The following is an 18,832-nucleotide window of genomic DNA, read 5'->3' as shown; positions in this document are numbered from 1 at the left end:
TTTTTAAATCCTAAGAAGGTATATTTCACTCAAAGTGAGCAATTTCTAGCCAATTAAATATTGTAGAGCCAAGCATAAGAAAAAAAATTATCGTCACTGTAGAAATATCCATGACTTCTCCAGGCCTGGACATTTCAATTTCAAAGTTCCCTGATATTTCAACATTTTACATGACTGTAGGAACCCTGATAACAATCGCAAAAGTTGTGCAATTTTCTTTATTTCCTTTCAGGTGCAAGTGTATGCATGTCAAAATATTTCCTTCGAAAGAAGACAAACAACATAAGATCATCTCAAACTGCTTTTATTACATCTTAAATAACAGTACATTTTAATATAGTTTCTATCTTGCATCCAGCTTTCTGTTGTACACTGACTTTAAAATTAAATACAAAAGATGGATAAAGGAACAGTGGGGAACGTAGAGCTGTGTGTTATTTGTAAGGAGAGGCAGAGAGAGGGAGAAAGGAAATTTAGTTCAGTTTTAGTCTTTTATTTTCATTGCCAACTCCAGGCCTAATGCACAATGACAGCACTTTTTTGTTTTTGTACAGAATGTCGCAGAGGAATAACAGAATAGAAGAAATGCCACTACAGCTAAGAAAAGAGCGCTTTTCTTTAAACATGTCGAGAGAGAACTGCCATTCAAATGCTGCATTATTCTTTTCTTTTTTATTAAAGAACAAAAAAAATCTTACAAAAAGCATTGTCTTTGTATTTTAAATTTTATTTAGCTACAGAGAGAATGATCATTTCTTTGTTCTATTTATTTGTTTGTATGTGTGTGTGTGTGTTTTACAGGGTCAGTGTATGTGGGGATTCACAAACTCTCCAGGGACAGGGAACAACTCGCCATTCATGTGTTGTGATCATGTTTGCTTCTCTTAAGTGCATAGCTTTGAAAGTTAAACTGAATTATGTATGCACAGAGTTGCAAATTAAAAAAAAAAAGAAAAAAGAAAAAAAAAAAAAAGGAAAAAATATAAATACTGTAATGATCTATTTAACAGGTTATTTTTTTTAAAGAAAAACATCAAGGACTGAAGTTCCATATGCACCTCTTTTAAGCAATTCTACAGCATGCGATTCTATGAGTTTCCCACCCATGGCAGACAACCAAAAAAAAAAAAAAAAAATCTTAATTTTTAACTTAAAAAGTTTTCAATATCATTATTTTCAAACATTGATTTATATAACATGTCATTCACAGAGCAGTAACTGTTTTCAAAGCACAAAACGGGCACCTTTGTTGAAACCGAAAATGAAAAACTGCCCCACCCCACCTGCTAACTTCTTCCACATCAAGTTCAAACAGACAGAGAAAAATTGGATATGATAAACAAAAAAGCAAAACGTTAAAATGACTGGTTAATCTTCATTGAATTACTCTACATTTTCCAAAGCATACAGGGAGACATTGTTTCGTCTTTGAAAATCAAGCATTCGTCATTATGAACAGCACGTGCTTGGTTAGTTAACAGTTTTCAACATTATTCTATATATGCAAAATTGTATTACTTGTCCAAACACAAAATGTGCAACTAGAACCACCCCCCCCCCCACCAAAAAAATTATAAAATAAAATAAAAAATATACAGGCTTGATAGCAGCTAGTGGACCCCGATTTGATTTTGACAATATTGATAATCTCACGCTTGTTTTATATCCCAACTACAAACTTGATTCTAACATATTTAAAAACTAGGAGACAAAAGCACGCTTGCGATCCTCAATTTTGAACCTTAACCAGCAAATGACTTGGGGGAGGGGTAAAAAAAAAAAAAAAAAAAAAAAAGGCCCAGAAAGCTATCGTTTTAGAAAAACAGCCTTTTTTCGTGTTGAAGATAGATGATGTTAGCGTAATGACAATAGCAGTGGAATGAGTCTTTTTATGTTCTTTCAATACAAGATCAGAAAATGGTCCCAGAAGGAATGCACAATTACCAACTTGTATCCACTTACCAACTACAATCTAGCTGAGTGAAACAATTGTGCTCTTTTTTTTTTTTTTTTTTTCCCCAAAGGAGAAATTTTTGCTCTTTTGTCATTTATAGATGCTGGGGTCAGTTCTGTTGTGTTTAAGAAGATAGGAGATAGGAGAATAAAACTGAACATTTTGATTGTGGAATGGTCTTCCAGTGAACCTTAGAGTCCAGACACCATCTAAAGAGAAACAAAGTGATAACATGAAACAATCCATGTCCTTTACAAGCATTTCAAAGTCATCTGTGGTCTGAGATGCAGCTCAAATTTAAGACAGCAGATGGCAGTAGAGATGCATTTGGACAAAGTAGTGTTATTATTATTATTATTATTATTATTATTATTATTAGGAAAACATTGCATGTTTACTCTTTACCTTTTCAGGTAATCATTTAACAGACTTTCTTTTTAAGTGACCAAGTAGCCAAAGATGATGAGTTTACCTTCCAGCTTTAATTCCAGATCTTAAGGAAACTGTCCCAGGAGCCTGTAGCCACAGCCATCCCATCATCAGTTACACCTAAGCAGCTAACACGATTATCATGACCCGCCAAAACACCTGCAAACACACAACAACATGCCAATCATATTCAAACAATGAGTTCACCCATGACTGTACATATAGACTGACGTGTGATCTATTACATGTACATGGAGAATTCACAAAAGAAAATAACTTGAGCATCTGCAAATCAGTATATAATATAATAGCATAATTTGAACTCCAACTTCTCATCTGCTTCTGATCCTGCTGTTTGTTGCTGTGAAGTTCTACACTTTTAGTTCTCTTAGGAAGATTTCACAATGTCAATATCTGAGAAATACAGTATATTCAAGAACATCAAAATGGACTATTTTCTTGATAAATGTTTTTGGTTTTATTGTGGATGATTCATCAGTGCAAATTATTTGTAAATCAAAATGGTTTTGATAATCAATTTTAGATTATACCAAAGTGTCTCACTATATTATAGGTGTATTTAACTGCTATAAATCTCTCATGAAATTCGCTCACAAATTTGCTGCCACGTTGGGGTACGAGCAGGTTTAGGGTCAACAGTGTAATTACAAGGACTGTCGATTTAATGTGTTAATTTAGTGTGATTAATTTGATAAAAAAATAACAATTAAAAAAATTTTATATAAAAAAAAAAAAAAAAAAGAAGTTTCAACTACTTTTAACTTGACCCAGCATACTAAAACATGGCATTTTTGATACTGAAAACCAGTGAGACACTCCAAAAGCATCCGTCTGACGCACATGTACATAAAGTGACAATAAAAATAGTGCAGGCAGAGATGTGTTAGTTATTTAGAACAGGATAGGCCAGTGAAAGGCTATTGCTCTATGTCAGGGATGGGGAACTGGCAGCCCATAGGCCGTATATGGCCCTCTGTATCGTTGAATACGGCCTGTCGGACAAGACTGAGGATTGATTTTATTTCTTTGAAAAAGGGATTATGTAAAGATTGCATTCAGTTTATGATGTTATTACAACTATTGACCAGAAGAGGTCGCTTGTTCTTAGCAGACCTGCTGATCACTCTAGGATTCTAGCATGCAACATCTTACACTTGCTCATCATTTATAAGGTAAATTGAGCTAAATTTGACCTCAGCTTGTCAGCGACATAGTGCGTGCTATTGTTAATGTACGCCGGTGGAACCCATGTCTTTTGATGTCTTGTTTGCCTGGATATGAAATCTTTCATTAAAGATTCTAGTTTGATCTAGTGGTCAAAGAGGCGTACAGTATGAGAGATACATACACCAGAGCTGCTCTCCTCACAGATGTAAAGGTAAATAAAATACAAGGGTAAAAGGCAACAGAAGTTTTTACAAAATCTGTGACAGTGCGGGAATCACCAAAGACATCTAATGCTGTTTCGCTCGTGCTTGTGAAAACGAAAAAGTTGTTATAAGAGGGAGAATCTTTGAAGAAATGTGCGATTGAGATGCCTGACTGATTGTTGAAAAGTCTTGCGAATAGAGAGAATGTTCTCTTGACGCACGGGTGTTTGTCTGTTCATTTGTGTGTTTGTCTGTTGCAAATGTAGACAATGCAAATGAGATACATTTTCTTTTAAAAGTGAACATGAATTTGTACATGTGAACGGCATGTTTTAGTAAAAATGCAAGTTGCAAAATAATTATATTAGTTTTTATCAATACTGTTAAATAAAAATGTTAATATAGGTAACAAAATCTTTAAAAGAACATTGCATTAGTTGTGCACAGATTACCCACAATAATGAGGAAATTGAGTAAAGGGGTGGACATTGTTAGTGCGGATTTGTAATCCGGCCCCTTGGTAGAATGGAGAAAAAAATGTTGGCCCTCACCCCCTTCAAAGTTGTCCATCCCTGCTCTATGTTACTGGGGGGGGGGTATAAGCATTGGTAGACCTTATATAGTAGGGCTTCAGCCCCCCTAAAATCTGCAATCAGCACGAATATGCCCCATTCGATTTGTGAACGAGTACGGATCAGCATTTGTTGACCAACTGAAGGAAAGGAAGTCATGTCATCCGTTTATCTTGTTTAACAAGGAGACAGCAGCTGAATGAATTAAGGGTAAAAGTGACAATAACAAGGATATCATGACGTTATTAAAACTTGTAATTGTTTTTAGGCCAATATTGTTGTCTTGTTTGTATAGCTAGATAGTCATGCACAGCAGTTCACAAAATGATAGATTTGCTTTGTTGTCATTTGCGGGAAAAATACAGTGGCAAGAAAAAGTATGTGAACTCTTTGGAATTACCTGCATTTATGTATAAATTTGTCTTCAAATCTGGTTTTATCTTCATATAAGTTACAATAATGAACATCAACAAAAGCTAATTATAGTCAGGAGTTGGCAAACCTGGCATCCAATTAATGAAATGAGATTGGAGGTGTGGGTTAGAGCTACTTTGACTTTGACTAAAAAGCACTCAAACATTTTGAGTTTGCTATTCACATGAAGCATCTACTGACATGGACCATGCCTCACAAAAAAGAGATCTCAGAAGACCTATGATCAAGAAGTTATCTCGAAGAGCTTAGATATTCATCTGTCCACAGTTAGACAATAAAAGAGACGATTTAGTACTGTGGCTACTCTCCCTATAAATGTCTGTTCAGCCAAGGTTACTCAAAGGGTACACCGCAGATTGCTCAATGAGGTAAAAAAAGAACCCTAGAGTGAAAGCTAAAGACTTGAAGGAATCATTGGAACTGGTTAACATAGCTGTTAATGAGTGTACTACATGGAAAACATTAAACAGGCATGGTGTCCATGGTAGGACACCCCGAAGGAAGCCGCTGCTTTCCAACAAAGAAATTGCTGTGTGCCTGAAGTTTGCCAAAGACCACCTTGACACTCCACAACGCTACTGGGAAAATGTTTTGTGAACTGATGAAACTAGGGTTGAATTGTTTGAGTAGAACATGCAGCACTACGTATGGCATAAATCACTTCCTTTTTCCACAGCACTGTGAATGTTTAATGGGATTGTTTAATAAAGATATGAAAGATTATACATGTTTGTGTGTTGTTAGCTTAAGCACATTATGTTTGAGCAAATAATGATATGCAATTAATTGTGATTAATTCAATTAGGTATTCGGCATGTCATGTTTTTAGTCCAGTTGAACATTTTAATTGATTGACAGCCCTAGTAACTACACTTGTAATTACATTACATTACATTACTTTAAATGAAAGTACAATTTAACAACACATTTGTACATAAGTAATAAGTAAATATAAGTAAATTTAATTTACTTATTTTATTAAATTTAATATAAGTAAATAAGTATATGTAATAAGTATATTGTTTCAACGCCTAACATGAAGTTGGTCCTATCAAAGTGTAAAAAAAAAAATTATTTTCTGCTAATGTAACAAAGGCCTTGGGGACGTGGAAAAATAACAACAACCAAAATATCATAACATAACATTTCATGATCCAATCAAATTCAGGGAGTAGAGAGGTCTTTTTTTTTTTTTTAAACATGGTTTACAATTGTCTTCTCACTGAAAAACATTGGTCTTAGAAAAGGCAGGTTTTAAACAGAACATTACTCTGGAGGATATTTTTCTGTTGTCTTTCGTACTGACCTGCGCGGTCGGCTTTAAGAGCGTCCCACACGTTGCAGTTGAAATCATCGTAGCCGGCGAGCAGCAGTCGTCCGCTCTTTGAGAAGGCCACGGAGGTGATGCCGCATATGATGTTGTCGTGAGAATAAACCATCAGCTCCTGGTCGGCACGCAGGTCAAACAGCCTGCAGGTGGCGTCGTCCGAGCCAGTGGCGAACGCATTCCCATTGGGGAAAAACTGAGAGGAGGAAGATAAAAGTTTAGCCAACTACAACACACAGAAGTGTACATGCATATTCAAGTGTGTGAACAAGGTGTGCAAAACTACATATTATCAATCAACTAGTTGGTGGGTTGCCTGAATGACCATCCAGCAACTTGTTAGCAACATACTTTTATTTAAAACTCAGCGGCTTCAAAATTAACGTTTTGGGGTTGACTGTGTGTCATTTATGTTGTTGAACAAAACGTCTAAGTATCTTCAAGTAATATTTACCACAGACCTTATATTACTCATAAAATGTTAGTGTTTAAAATTCACTCCTGATTCAAAATCTAGGGAAATGCTGTCATCTCCTCCTCTTCTGTGCACAGGTTTCATGTTATTAGATTTGTATAGTAACTTGTTGTGACAAAAATGTTGGAATAACATGAAATGTGAAATTAAAGTGAACACAGAGCATGTTGTGTTCTCAATGCAAATCATCAGCAAAACTGAGTGCATTTACATGCACAATCTTACAACAATTGTGCTTAATAATGACACAATGTGTAAAGTCATGTAAACGACTCAGACTGTTTTTTTTCTACTGTAAAATGTAATACATTCTTTCAAAAATTATTGCACAAATATATTTTTGTCCATTACCCTGATTTTGTTCTGCATATAAACACCTTTAGTAGCGTTCTGGTGGCTTAACCAGTGTGTGCATCATGACATCTGTATGCCAACACAGGAGAAAACCCTGATCATCTCAAATCTCGTGTAAATGCATTTTTAGGATGAGCTGATTTTTTATAACTTTCTCAGCATATTGTTGTGCATGTCAACACACTCAATGATTGCAAACAGCTCCAAGATTGCTTGAAACACTGGATCATGAGCTCCCCATATGCCTCAGTAAGAACACTGTCCTGTCTTCACTTTTAAGCCCGTCACGCACACACGATATATTTCTTTAATTTAATCACAGCCTTGTGCAGTTTAAAAATCACTTTAGTCCATATTGCAATTCCTTTCTGTCCCCAAATTTAACACTTCTTTCAATAAAAATTAAGACTATGATATTTAAGACTTTTTAAAAGGCCATAAATTTAGAAAAGTGCCAACATTTTAGACTTTAAGGACCTATGGGGAGTGCAACAAAATGGAACAAAACACAGGGACGTGTTGAGACGTGTTGTTAAAAGTTTGTCTATTTTTAAAGGTTTTAAAGGTGAACATTTTTTTTTTTTTTTAATGCTGCGTTGACACCTAGTGGCATAGATTCAGCATCACGAAAGAGTAAAAGTTCTCTGATGCTGATGCCACTCTAGAAATGCGCTATTCACATTCAGCCATGATTACTTACGACAGTTAAAGCATCCAATTGCAGGGGAGTAACAGTGAATAATATTCGGGTGGTCGTCTGATCTCAACACGGCGGCGTTTATGAATGTGTGCCAAGAACCATGTAGAATAAAGCTGTTTTTTTGACTAATTTTCATCTCATAAGTGTACAATATTTTAAACATGATTTTCAAAAATAGAACTTCATAGTTTAAAAGAATAGCAGTTAGAAAAATCTGCTTAGGTTTTTGTAGTTCGAACAGGACATAAACACAGAAAAATTTGATTTTTACAACTCTGATCCGAACTACACTTGTAGGTGGTTTGGAATCCGTTTAAAACCTGATTTTTGTCAATGCGTCTCAGTCTGAATGGTCAGATCGGATTTGTATTTATTTTATCAAATTTGTTATTCGTTGTGTGCGACGGGTTGTTTTTCGTCAGGTGATGCAACAAGACATAAACTGCATTCCGAACGGCATAACTGATGCCTTAACAGGGCACTTAGAAGGGAAAACAATAACGATGGCCACTAGGGATGTGCCCAAAGCTGATTACCATATTTGGAGAGGCACGAATAATGACTTCAAAATGAATAACGAATTCATCTGAATAATAGAAATAATATTCACTTGACTGATTACCCTAGAAGCACAAGGATAAAATGACATTTTAATTAAATGTGTCCAGAATTACAATTTAACAACATAAGTTTAAACTTTATGAATGAAAATGCGCATGTGTGATTTTAGATATGATGGTTGCGGCCTCGACTCTGTTTGCAGTCTCCTTGTGCGTCTTGAGCTTGTCAAGAGTAACATTAACTTAAAAACTATATGATATACAGTTTCCACTTCTTGAAATGTCTGTTACTGTTCCACACGACTCACACGCAAGGATTCTCATGCATGCATTAATAACCAACCTGAGCACAATGATGAATTCCTGTCCTGAAGTGATGATTTCACAACAGAGTTCGTTTATGTCTTTTAACCACACTTCCACATCACCGATTAAGGTAATCATCTGGTGAAGCCTTTTTTCAAAAAAAGTTGAAATGCTCCATAAAGTTGACATTCATTCAGAATATTCCTGCTCATGTGATACGAAGAAACTGATACATTATGTTCTTTTCCTGCCTTTCTCTTCTGGAAATATAGTTATACAGTTAACGCGAAATTAGTTTAACGGCACAAATTTTTTAAAGGCATTAATGCGTAATATGACCCTTTGAATAAACCGTAGTTCATGAGAAGCGAGTCAATTCACGCAAATGGTGCTAATGTCACATGCACTGACTGTCGGGTAAACAGATGGTGGGAGACATTATGCTGATACCTGCGCCAAGCATTTTATCAATGTAGCACAGCAGTAGAACATGCCCGCAAAGCACAGATAGAGCTCGGAAGTTTGTAACATGACTGCAGCGGCAAGACATCTGCCATTTGAACACCAGCCTTGCACTGCGAGGCGCGGTGCGAGCATGAGGAGAAAGTTGTGAGGCGCAGTGCGAGCGCAAAGTGGAAGTGTGAGCACGAGGTGATCGTCTGTGTTCCGCAACTGCTACTGGGTCCTTGAATAACGTATAACGTGCCAGTAAAGGCAGCCGGTGGAGTTTCTGGTGCCCCCTAGGGAGTTGTTGCCCTACGCAGAATGTGTATTATGCGGATAGGGAGCGGCGGTACTGATTACTGGCTAACGGAAACCCTGCTGCTGTATCCAAGGTTCTGTCACAGTGTCTCTGTTTGATGAGTTGGAGACATTGCTGGAACCCTGCAGGTAATCTACACCGTCATAAACCCATTTAATCCCACCGGTTACAATTGTGACTGGGGTCTAAAAGGAGATTTTGAGTTGTCAGCTGTAAATGACAGTGCAGACTTTTTGAGTGGTGCAAGTAGTCACATGACCAGAGTTATTTAATTCCACTGTGCTCCTGGGAAGATTATGTCTGTCAAAACTCCACAAAAAGAAGCGAATAAATCCTGTAATAATACACTTACAACTACCATATTTTGTACATAATTTGAATTAAGTTGTGTTCATATTCTGTTGTTCAACTCTGTTGGTGGGGTAGGTTTTGTGTCGATGACTGAAAAATACATCTGGATGAAGCATATTTTGTCCACTCATGTTTATAAAGATCTTGCGATTAATCGCGATTAACACCACAAAATTATGCGATTAATCGCAATTAAATATATTAAACGTTTGACAGCCCTAATTATTAGAGATAAAAAGTAAATTTCGAAGTTGTTTACAAGTCTTCACTGAATTATTATTAGATATGATGCATTAATACAGATTTGATGCTGTTGTTTTTGACTCAGAAGCACATCTGTAATTAAAATGATACTTAACTGTTAATTAACTGCTTGTTTTGATTTCTATGCCGATAAATCCACCACACAGGAAAACATTTAATTGCTTATTTTCGCCTATTTTGGTGAGAAACGTGGCTTATTTTGGACTTGTTTTTCCAGACCAGGTTGCTTGTTTCTCTTGCAAGATCTGGCAACACTGCAATTGCCGTTTTACCCACCCCTTAGCGCGGAGTACTGTCATTTTAAAGAACGTTATTAACCGATCTTTTATTTTGTTCTAACCGGTAACCATTTGAAAGGGAGGCTGCAGAACTTCTGAACCAGAACGAAACAAATACAGTTTTTGCTCAGAATGACCCGAAATGAAAAACATTTATTTTTTAGTCCCTGATTTCACAATTGCTTGACACCTCGTGCATTCAGCACGAGTTTCAGCAGATATGAATGTCAAAAATATGAGGAGAATCCGGTTAATAACACATTCAACAGTGAATGTAGCCCACATAAACTGCTTTATCTGGTTAGAAAAAAAAAAAAAGAATAAAGTAACTTAGTTTAATTATAAGGTAACTTTACAATAAGGCTTCATTGGTTAACATTAGTTAATGCATTAGGTATTATGAACAAACAATGAACAATATATTTATTACAGCATTTATTAATGTTAGTTAATACAAATACAATTGTTCATTGTTAGTTAATGTTAGTTCATATTACATAAAACAATTTTTAATGGTGTTTCGTTTACTTTCGACACACTTCCGGTTTAAGCGCTGCCCATATCCGGCTCTATCCGAATACGAATAAGAATTTTGTCATAGGAACAGATACAGATAATGGCTTCGCTGCACACCCCTGATGGCCACACTGTAGGACCGTTACAAACAGAAATACCCTTCTAAACTGTCACAGTGGAAGGCAAGTCTTTGAGCCCTAAGAGATGCATTAAGGTGCTGTAACCCACACTGGCTGCAAGCCACCACAACGCGATAAGGTACTGAATGTCTCAAGCGAATACGGGATTCTTGAGCATTTTGAGCACTACAAAACAGGACGGGGGTCCTATTTAAGAGCCTCACTATTTGACCCTTTCATGCTTTAATGTGTCACAAAAAGCCTTCTATACGGGACATTTTGCTGCCTGCTAAAATACAATAGGCGTAATGTATGGGACAATATGGGACGTCCTGGCTAAAACGGGAGAGTTGTAAACCCTAGCTGCAACAAACATTGCACATGCCACCTCTCCTGTTGTCTTTGACAAATGTGTTATATTTGGATACTGCCCTCATGAAAAACAAAGGCAAAACATCCATTACTAAACTCTCACGCACGGTGAACCTATGCAAGTTTGCATCGTTACTATTACAACTAATGTGGACGTGCTAGCAAAATCAGATCTGTTTGTTGGGTTAGATTTGAGATTTGAGAAAAAATCTGATTTTTCCTGCAGTGTGTAAGCCTTTGTGCACCTAAAAAAAGCAACACTGGTGGCGGGGGACTAATCAACCAGTTGGTTCAATGGATGATTAGTCAACAATCGTGACCCCTCTCTGGTGTGTATGTGAGTGCTGCTTACACAGATGGCATTGATGTCAGACTCGTGGCCGGTGAAAGTCTGTCTGCACATGCCTTCCCTGACGTCCCAGAGTTTAGCAGAGGCGTCGCAGGCTCCCGACACAAACAGGCGCGTGTCTGGGGCCAGAGACAGTGACATCACATCACCAGTGTGACCTGCAAACGTGGTCGTCTGCTGCCCGGTCTCAATATCCCACAGAGCACTGACATTAAACAAACATAGCAAAAAAGAAAAAAAAAAATATTAGGACACAGACTTTACTCCTGCACATCTTCAGTTTTATAACTCTTCTTTACAACTCTTTTTTTGTACTGGATCATTACTCATAATGTACCTAACTATCTATCTGTCCATCCATCTGGATACGTACTTAGTTCTGGTGCAGTTCCTTAAACTTACCATGTGGTGTCGCCTGAGCTAGTAACAATCTGGTTATCATCCAAGAAACGGCAGCAGGACAGATAACCTGGTGAAAACAGCAGTAAAAAAGAAGGAAAGAATAACAAGACCATGAACTAAACCCCAAAATTAAAACTCCAAATTTAGTCTGAGTTGTTTATGAGCACAACATCAGAAATTTAGATATGACTGCATGAAAAACTGCAAGAACAGTTGACAATTGAGTTTATTCTTGAGTACCCGTATGTCCAGCCAGCTCACGGCTGACGCGCACGTTCCCCTCGCGGGTCTTCAGGTTGTAGATGGAGCAAATGTTATCCAAACCTCCACAGGCCACGTAGTTTCCGGAAGGCGCGTACGCACAAGTCATCACCCATGAGGAGCGCAGTGGAATGGCATGCACCTACATGTCAATACAAAACACATCAAATGTTTGCACCATTTTCATATATAGAAGATTAAAAATATACAGTGGTGTGATCAACAATTGATTTTTACTCTCAACACACTCAATACTGAACTTCTAAACCACTATACTACTCAATCACTGCTGAGTTAAATCTGAATATTTACCAACCAGTGGCCAATCAGATACTTTTAATTGCATAGCACAAAATTTTGTCGCATATGCGAGTGAGTGATTTACTCGCACTGTAGAGGGTTGCCCATAGAGTAAAAGATTGAACGTGGGATTAGGTTTAATTGTGATTAATCGGAAAATCTATATTTTTACGCAATTCTACATAAAACCATCATTAAAAGGTAACACAGATCTTTGGCTTTCAGCTTTTACCTTGTTTGTAGTATAGCTGTCCCAGATAATAAGTTTTCCATCCTGGGAAGCACTGACAAGAAGCCTGAAGATACAAGAGAGGAGGCAAATACATGACAATAAATAACAGACAATGACAGATTTCCACTCATTCTGAAAATCATCTACTAAGAGACAATGATTAGAAAACACAACATATGCAAAATAATGTAAAACATGTGCAAACATACACATGTAGTGTTATCGTTGTGGTAACAGCACCATTTGCATAAAGAGGAAGTCCTATTCCATGGAGTAACTTTTATACTGTATTTTGATATTCAGGTGGTAAAAACAACACATAAACAGAAAACATGCCGAGTGTTTACACGAAACCTGCGTGTGCATTTCCTTTACGAGTAATCAGAAGAACGTAACAAAGAAAATATCTTTTTCATCCAACTCAATGAAATCAGACCAGCCAGAAACTATAACAGCAGAAATGCACTTTCACTTTAGCAAAATGTTTCATCCTTAAACAGTACTGGAAAGTCGGTGAGTAATATTAATCCAGTGATAATACTGAATTAAACTGTATGCTTGTAGACATCTGAACATCATAGAACAGCTTACAACCTTTTTATAATCTCTATTATTGGTTTAAAACTTAAGGATGGTGCAATATTAAATATTGAAAATCAATGGTCATCACTATATTTAAGTCAGTTTACATAAAGTATGGTGTTTTCTAGTTTTATTGGTGGTATTTACCATACATTGATCTGTATAAGTAGGTTTTTGTAAAGTGTAGCTTGACTGTTAAACTACCTTAAAATTATGAGCATCTTGCACCTTGACAAACTACAGTTTCAAAGTTGTATTGTTCTCCAACATTGCTCACTGCTGCCCCACAATAAGGTGCTTACTGAGACCTCACATTCTTATCAGTCCAATAAGAGTCCTCCTCTCCTGTATCTCCATTAGTGTTTCCACAAACATCTCACCTTCTCTTTTCCAATAAAACCACTTCTGTACAAAATGCAGCTTTAATAAGCTCATTTTCATCGAAGGACTATTTTTTTAAATGTATCTGTCATGACACAAGGTGTTTAAAAAGGGAGAAAAGGACCCTCAATAGTGACCGATTTGGAATGCTCTACATACACAGCAAGACACAAATGAAGTACACAGGAGACTCACGATCCATTTCAATAGAGTGTGGTGTTAGCATTTTGCTAAGCTAAAGAGGCTAGACTCTAAAGCATAAAAATACATGGCACACACAAATAATGGGCAAAACAGCACATTTTTAATTATCTTTCTTTCATTACTGAAACATATTTTATCAGCATTTCTCTTGTTTCATCCATCATATTGCACACATATTTTCCTTCATGGATTGCTTTATCCATGAGATTAACATGAGACGCTGACTTAGAATTTGGCCAAAACTAGATATCTGGGCAGTCCTACCATTTAGAGCAGCTTTCGTGTGTGGAGAGCACCTATGATGACTTAAAATGTGAGGCAAACTCCACCTCTCTAGGTTTTGGGTGTATTTTGAATTATTGGAAATTACCATCTCATTGAAAATATCAGAAAACCCAAACATGCAAGCACAAGACTCTTTTGCAGCAAGGTGGCGCAACTTTTTGCACCTTAGTTCATGGCTCACATCATCATTGTTAATACTTTCTGCACATTTTGATGTGTAGGAGATGAAACAATGCAAAATTAATTGCAGCATTAAAGTTACAGTATAACCAACTGTACACTTTACCATTGAGATGAAAAAAGAAATGCAAGAATGTAAGCCTTTTTAAATAAACAGAAACCGTTGCTTTATAGGTATTGGTTAATCGCAATCTGCCTAAAAATCAAAACAAAAACAGTTTGTGAACACTCAATTTGATTTGTTAGTCCTACCGAAAACAACAACAACAAATAATGGTTGCATTATCCCGTGTTATAATTGACCTGGCTAGTTGGTAGTGGTAGACTAACAGACTGGTTCAACTGAAACCTCACTCATAAGCACAATAGAACGTAAATGTGTTTATTAATGCATTTAAAGTTACAGTGGTTGGTGTGGATTATGCATATAAATGAATACATAAAATGTCTCTAGTGACATGAGTGAACTGGTGGTTGTGTGGTACTGGTTTGTTTGTCTGTTTGGAGTTATGTTGAAAAGAAGAATGCACCCAGCAGATGAGTGATATGCATTTATTGCATAAATACACAATTGACCACATAAATACTAATATTTGATATTGATGAAGTCATTTTTTTTAACATTCTAAACACATGCAAAGACATTTTTTTTTTTTTTTCTCTTTCAGCACTGAAGGTTTTTATTTGCATGTCCCTTCACAAAAATCTAGTCTGCGCCAGGGCTGGTGCTGACACTGTCCTGTAACATCATCATTGGTCATGTGGTCTTGTGTTATGCGTTAAAACAAGTTTCACACGTGTCTCCAGAAAAACCCTTTAAAATATTTAATGTTGATGTTTATTAAAAGAAAGTGTCTGTTTTTGCTGACATGAGGATGGAAAGAAGAGTGGGTATGGGAAAAGGTGGATTCGAGCTGGCATCACCCACTTAAACAACACCACAGACCGACGCTCTACTGATCACGCCACTTCTCTGTTAACAATGCAGTTGTTTTCCCTTGTATTGTCTAGTTCCACCTGAACTGGAGTGCAAATAAACCGAACAACAGAACAAGGTGCCCAACCCATTCCTCAGACCGGAAGCATGCACTGCAGTCAACTAACCAGGACCCTGGGCAGCATCGCTCTATGCCACGCTGTAGAAAGTGGCCATCACCCTCCGAGCCCCTCACCTGACTCAAAGCCTTCTCTCTGCGTGCCGATCTTCACGGAGCCCCTTCGATCACCGTGACAACATTTACTTTCATTTATAACACACTAGGGTTGTGCAGTATACCGGTACTAACATAATATCGCAACACCAAAAACAGGGTTCCCATTCTTTTCAAACAATGACTTTTCCATGACTTTTCCATGACTTGTATGCTAATTTCCATGCCCAAACATTTAGCCTTTCATTCTGAAAATGGCACCAAAATTACATAATCGCAAATTTGTTAAAAACAAAACTACACCATTGTTTGATAAAAGTTGAACTGAAAACATTTAATTTGAAATTGAATCCATACAAACACACTGAGTGAATCCTAAAATGGGCGGGGATTAGCGGCACATCATTGTCTCTAAGGGTGCTTTCACACTTGGTTCGATTGTTTGGACAGAACCAGAGTTCGTTTCCTCCCCTCTCCATTATATTATTTTGGTCCGAACTGCAGTCCGATTATGTTATCAACATAATTACAAGTGGCAGCTGTTTACCAATGTAACTAGGCAACAATTCAAGAAGACATCAGATTCGCTGTGTTATTTAAGTATTCATCTCTTTGGATTTACCACCAAAACTTTACATGCACAAAACAACACTTGTGTTTGTCTCCCGTGGATGCACTGAATATGCAATGATGTGAAGAATATTAGCGACTGTCTACCGTGAGCCCACTGATGCATTGCAAGAGATGTGAAGAATGTGAGCTGCTCTCTGAAGGTGATCTATTTGGACACAATCAGGTGTGGCAAATGCATTATACCAAAATAACTGCGATTGGGAGCCTGCAGAGACGCAAATTATACGTCATCACAAGCGAGTCACCTTAGGGCCGGGCGATAGGACGATATAATTGTATATCGAAGATCTTACAAAGAACCCGATACTGATTGCGACACTCAATTGACTGAAGATGATCGACAATATCGGGAAATGGAAAAACCATGGATCTGGGAAGTCAGCAAATATATTAAACAGTAGCCTAGGGTGTGAAACTAGTACCCGCCAACCGCCAAATGTGATGAGGATGAATCCAGTTCGCAAGCTCCTCCTCCAAATGTATTTCATGCGGGAGTAATTTTGCTCATCTACCCGCAACAGGCGGGCAACCTGAAAGACATTCGGAGTGACACATGACAAGACATGCTGTTAGGCACAAAGACGCACGCTTGAAGAATCACACTTGATTATATTTTAAGAACAGTGTAAGAAAATCCGTCAATGCACGTGTCTGATTCGCTGTTTGTTCAGGGGCATGCAGCATGAGCCGGTCTCATGGAACAAGCGCATGTAAAGGGTTTTCACTCTTTCTCACAAGAGTTTCATTCATCTGAAAACTGTTTGCAAGAATAATGGTGTCTTTAAGAATGCGGCAAATGATCTCCAATCATCTCAGGAGGTGCTGTGAGTTTAGTTTGCTTTATTTCCATGAACCAGTTTGCACTTAACATACATTGTGAATGCAACTCTGCAGGTTCAGTAATATATTTCTATGTATTAAAGAAACATAGACGAAAGTGATTAAATCATACAATAATGCATGTACAAACAAGACACGTTCACCTTGAACCTAAAATCGAGTTCTATTTTCTTTTCTTTAGACAGCATTAACTGTATTACCAAAACGCAATACAAACACAAATTCAATAAGAACACACATTTGGCAGCAATATTTTGGGAACACAAGGGAATTTATTAGGCTGATTTATTATTATTATTATTATCTTAACATTTATAATTGTCTTTAGTTCTTAATCTGTAGGCTATTAGTAATTTTCCACCTGTTGTCATTGAAGTACACTTGCGTGATGGCAAATGCGGCCATTGGAGATGGTGAATGTTTGGATTTGGGGAGGTGGTTATATATATATGATTGTTGGAGTTATTTTTTATGACTATTTTAATAGCTTTTTTCATTAAGTTTAAAGTGCAATTTGAATTTAGAAATGTCTTTTATGTTTTTCGTGTTTCAATCAATTAATGTAATTTTTAAAGTAAAATCAATAAAAGAAAGATTTTTCACTGACCCTCAGCAGGGGGATTGACGATATATGTTTATCGTGATATTTTTTAAGGCGATTATCGATAAAATATTTTTTTACATATCGCCCAGCCCTAGTTCACTTCTCCGATTTGGTACGACTGCATTCATATCAGCAGCGAAGTGTACCCCAGACCACTTTTTCAAGTGGAATCGGATGTGGTTTGCGGGTGTGCTCCCGAGTTTTTTTTTAATCCAGTGCAACGGAACATCCTTTTTAAATATTTTAGGACAGAGCATAATAAATAAAAATATATTAATTATAAAATAATTCCACTATTTTTCCATGACTTTTCCTGGCCTGGAAATTACAATTTTAAAATTCCCTGATATTTCCAGGTTTTCCATGTCTGTGGGAACCCTGCATAAATGTTAAAATGGTATGATAACATCTTGTTGATATTTCCGGTACCACACTCCAGAATAGTGCTATTAGCAAAATTCTACGGGATGTGACATTTTTTAGATGCAATCAATGGCAATCTGACAATTAATACAATTCCAATCTTGATATGGCCAAGTGTGATCATTGAATAGCAGAAGGATGTCATCCAATTAAATAATATGCAGTCTGCACACAGCATGCGTTGCACGCTTGAGAACGAAAGGTGCCACTGTACTCTCTATTGTACTTCACACAAACATACACAATACACACATAGATTGCATGTAATGCTCAATGCGGTTTGTTTAGTGTTGAACACTTGCATGAATTCATTCTCCAGTGAGATTTCAGCTTGCGAGTATTTCAGCATTTCATTTGGAATGGGGAGCTTATTAAAAACTAACATTAAAACACACAGGAAGAACTCAAAAGGTCTGTCAAAATAAAAGTTCCACCAAAAATAAAAGCTCTGTTTAACTGGATGCATGAAATTAAAGACATTGTGACAGAAAAATATTACTACTGTATAGAAATTTTTTATATTCAGAGTAATAGCAATAACACTACTAAAAACAATAATTTAATAATAAATGTTTTTTGTTATCATTACTATCATTATTTATAATAATAGTAATAATCATAATAATAATAATAATAAGTAAGATCACAAAAGCAAGTGTACTGAATATCCGAAGGCTGTAATTCAGCTGTGGCAGGTAATCACATTTTTTAAAATGAATGTTTTCATTTTTATTGTGTTATGGCCCTGGGAGTTGATGCAATTTTTGTCCACCAGATGGCGTTGTCTCTTCCAGGGTAGAGTTTAGTGTTCTGAATTACCCGAGATGAGAGCTGGAATG

General features: G+C 36.8%; 1 protein-coding gene across 2 annotated transcripts in view; it reads right to left on the bottom strand.

Annotated features, from left to right (window-relative positions):
- Positions 1-288: 288 nt before the first annotated feature.
- The window catches only part of LOC127424278 (guanine nucleotide-binding protein G(I)/G(S)/G(T) subunit beta-1), an 83,448-nt gene continuing 64,904 nt past the window's right edge, over positions 289-18,832 (bottom strand). For both annotated transcript variants that reach the window (XM_051669301.1, XM_051669303.1), the window contains exons 5-11: positions 12,711-12,774; positions 12,158-12,320; positions 11,918-11,984; positions 11,519-11,720; positions 6,088-6,304; positions 2,427-2,542; positions 289-2,163 (exon numbers count right to left, since the gene is read on the bottom strand). In XM_051669301.1, the coding sequence (XP_051525261.1) occupies positions 2,436-2,542; positions 6,088-6,304; positions 11,519-11,720; positions 11,918-11,984; positions 12,158-12,320; positions 12,711-12,774 (820 nt within the window). In that variant the 3' untranslated portion in view covers positions 289-2,163; positions 2,427-2,435. The remainder of the gene's footprint in view (positions 2,164-2,426; positions 2,543-6,087; positions 6,305-11,518; positions 11,721-11,917; positions 11,985-12,157; positions 12,321-12,710; positions 12,775-18,832) is intronic.

This window comes from Myxocyprinus asiaticus, chromosome 33, assembly GCF_019703515.2.
Source record: "Myxocyprinus asiaticus isolate MX2 ecotype Aquarium Trade chromosome 33, UBuf_Myxa_2, whole genome shotgun sequence".
In the NCBI taxonomy this organism is placed as follows: domain Eukaryota; kingdom Metazoa; phylum Chordata; class Actinopteri; order Cypriniformes; family Catostomidae; genus Myxocyprinus; species Myxocyprinus asiaticus.
The sequence above is the reverse complement of the archived record's forward strand: the minus strand, read 5'-3'. Positions and strand labels throughout refer to the sequence as shown.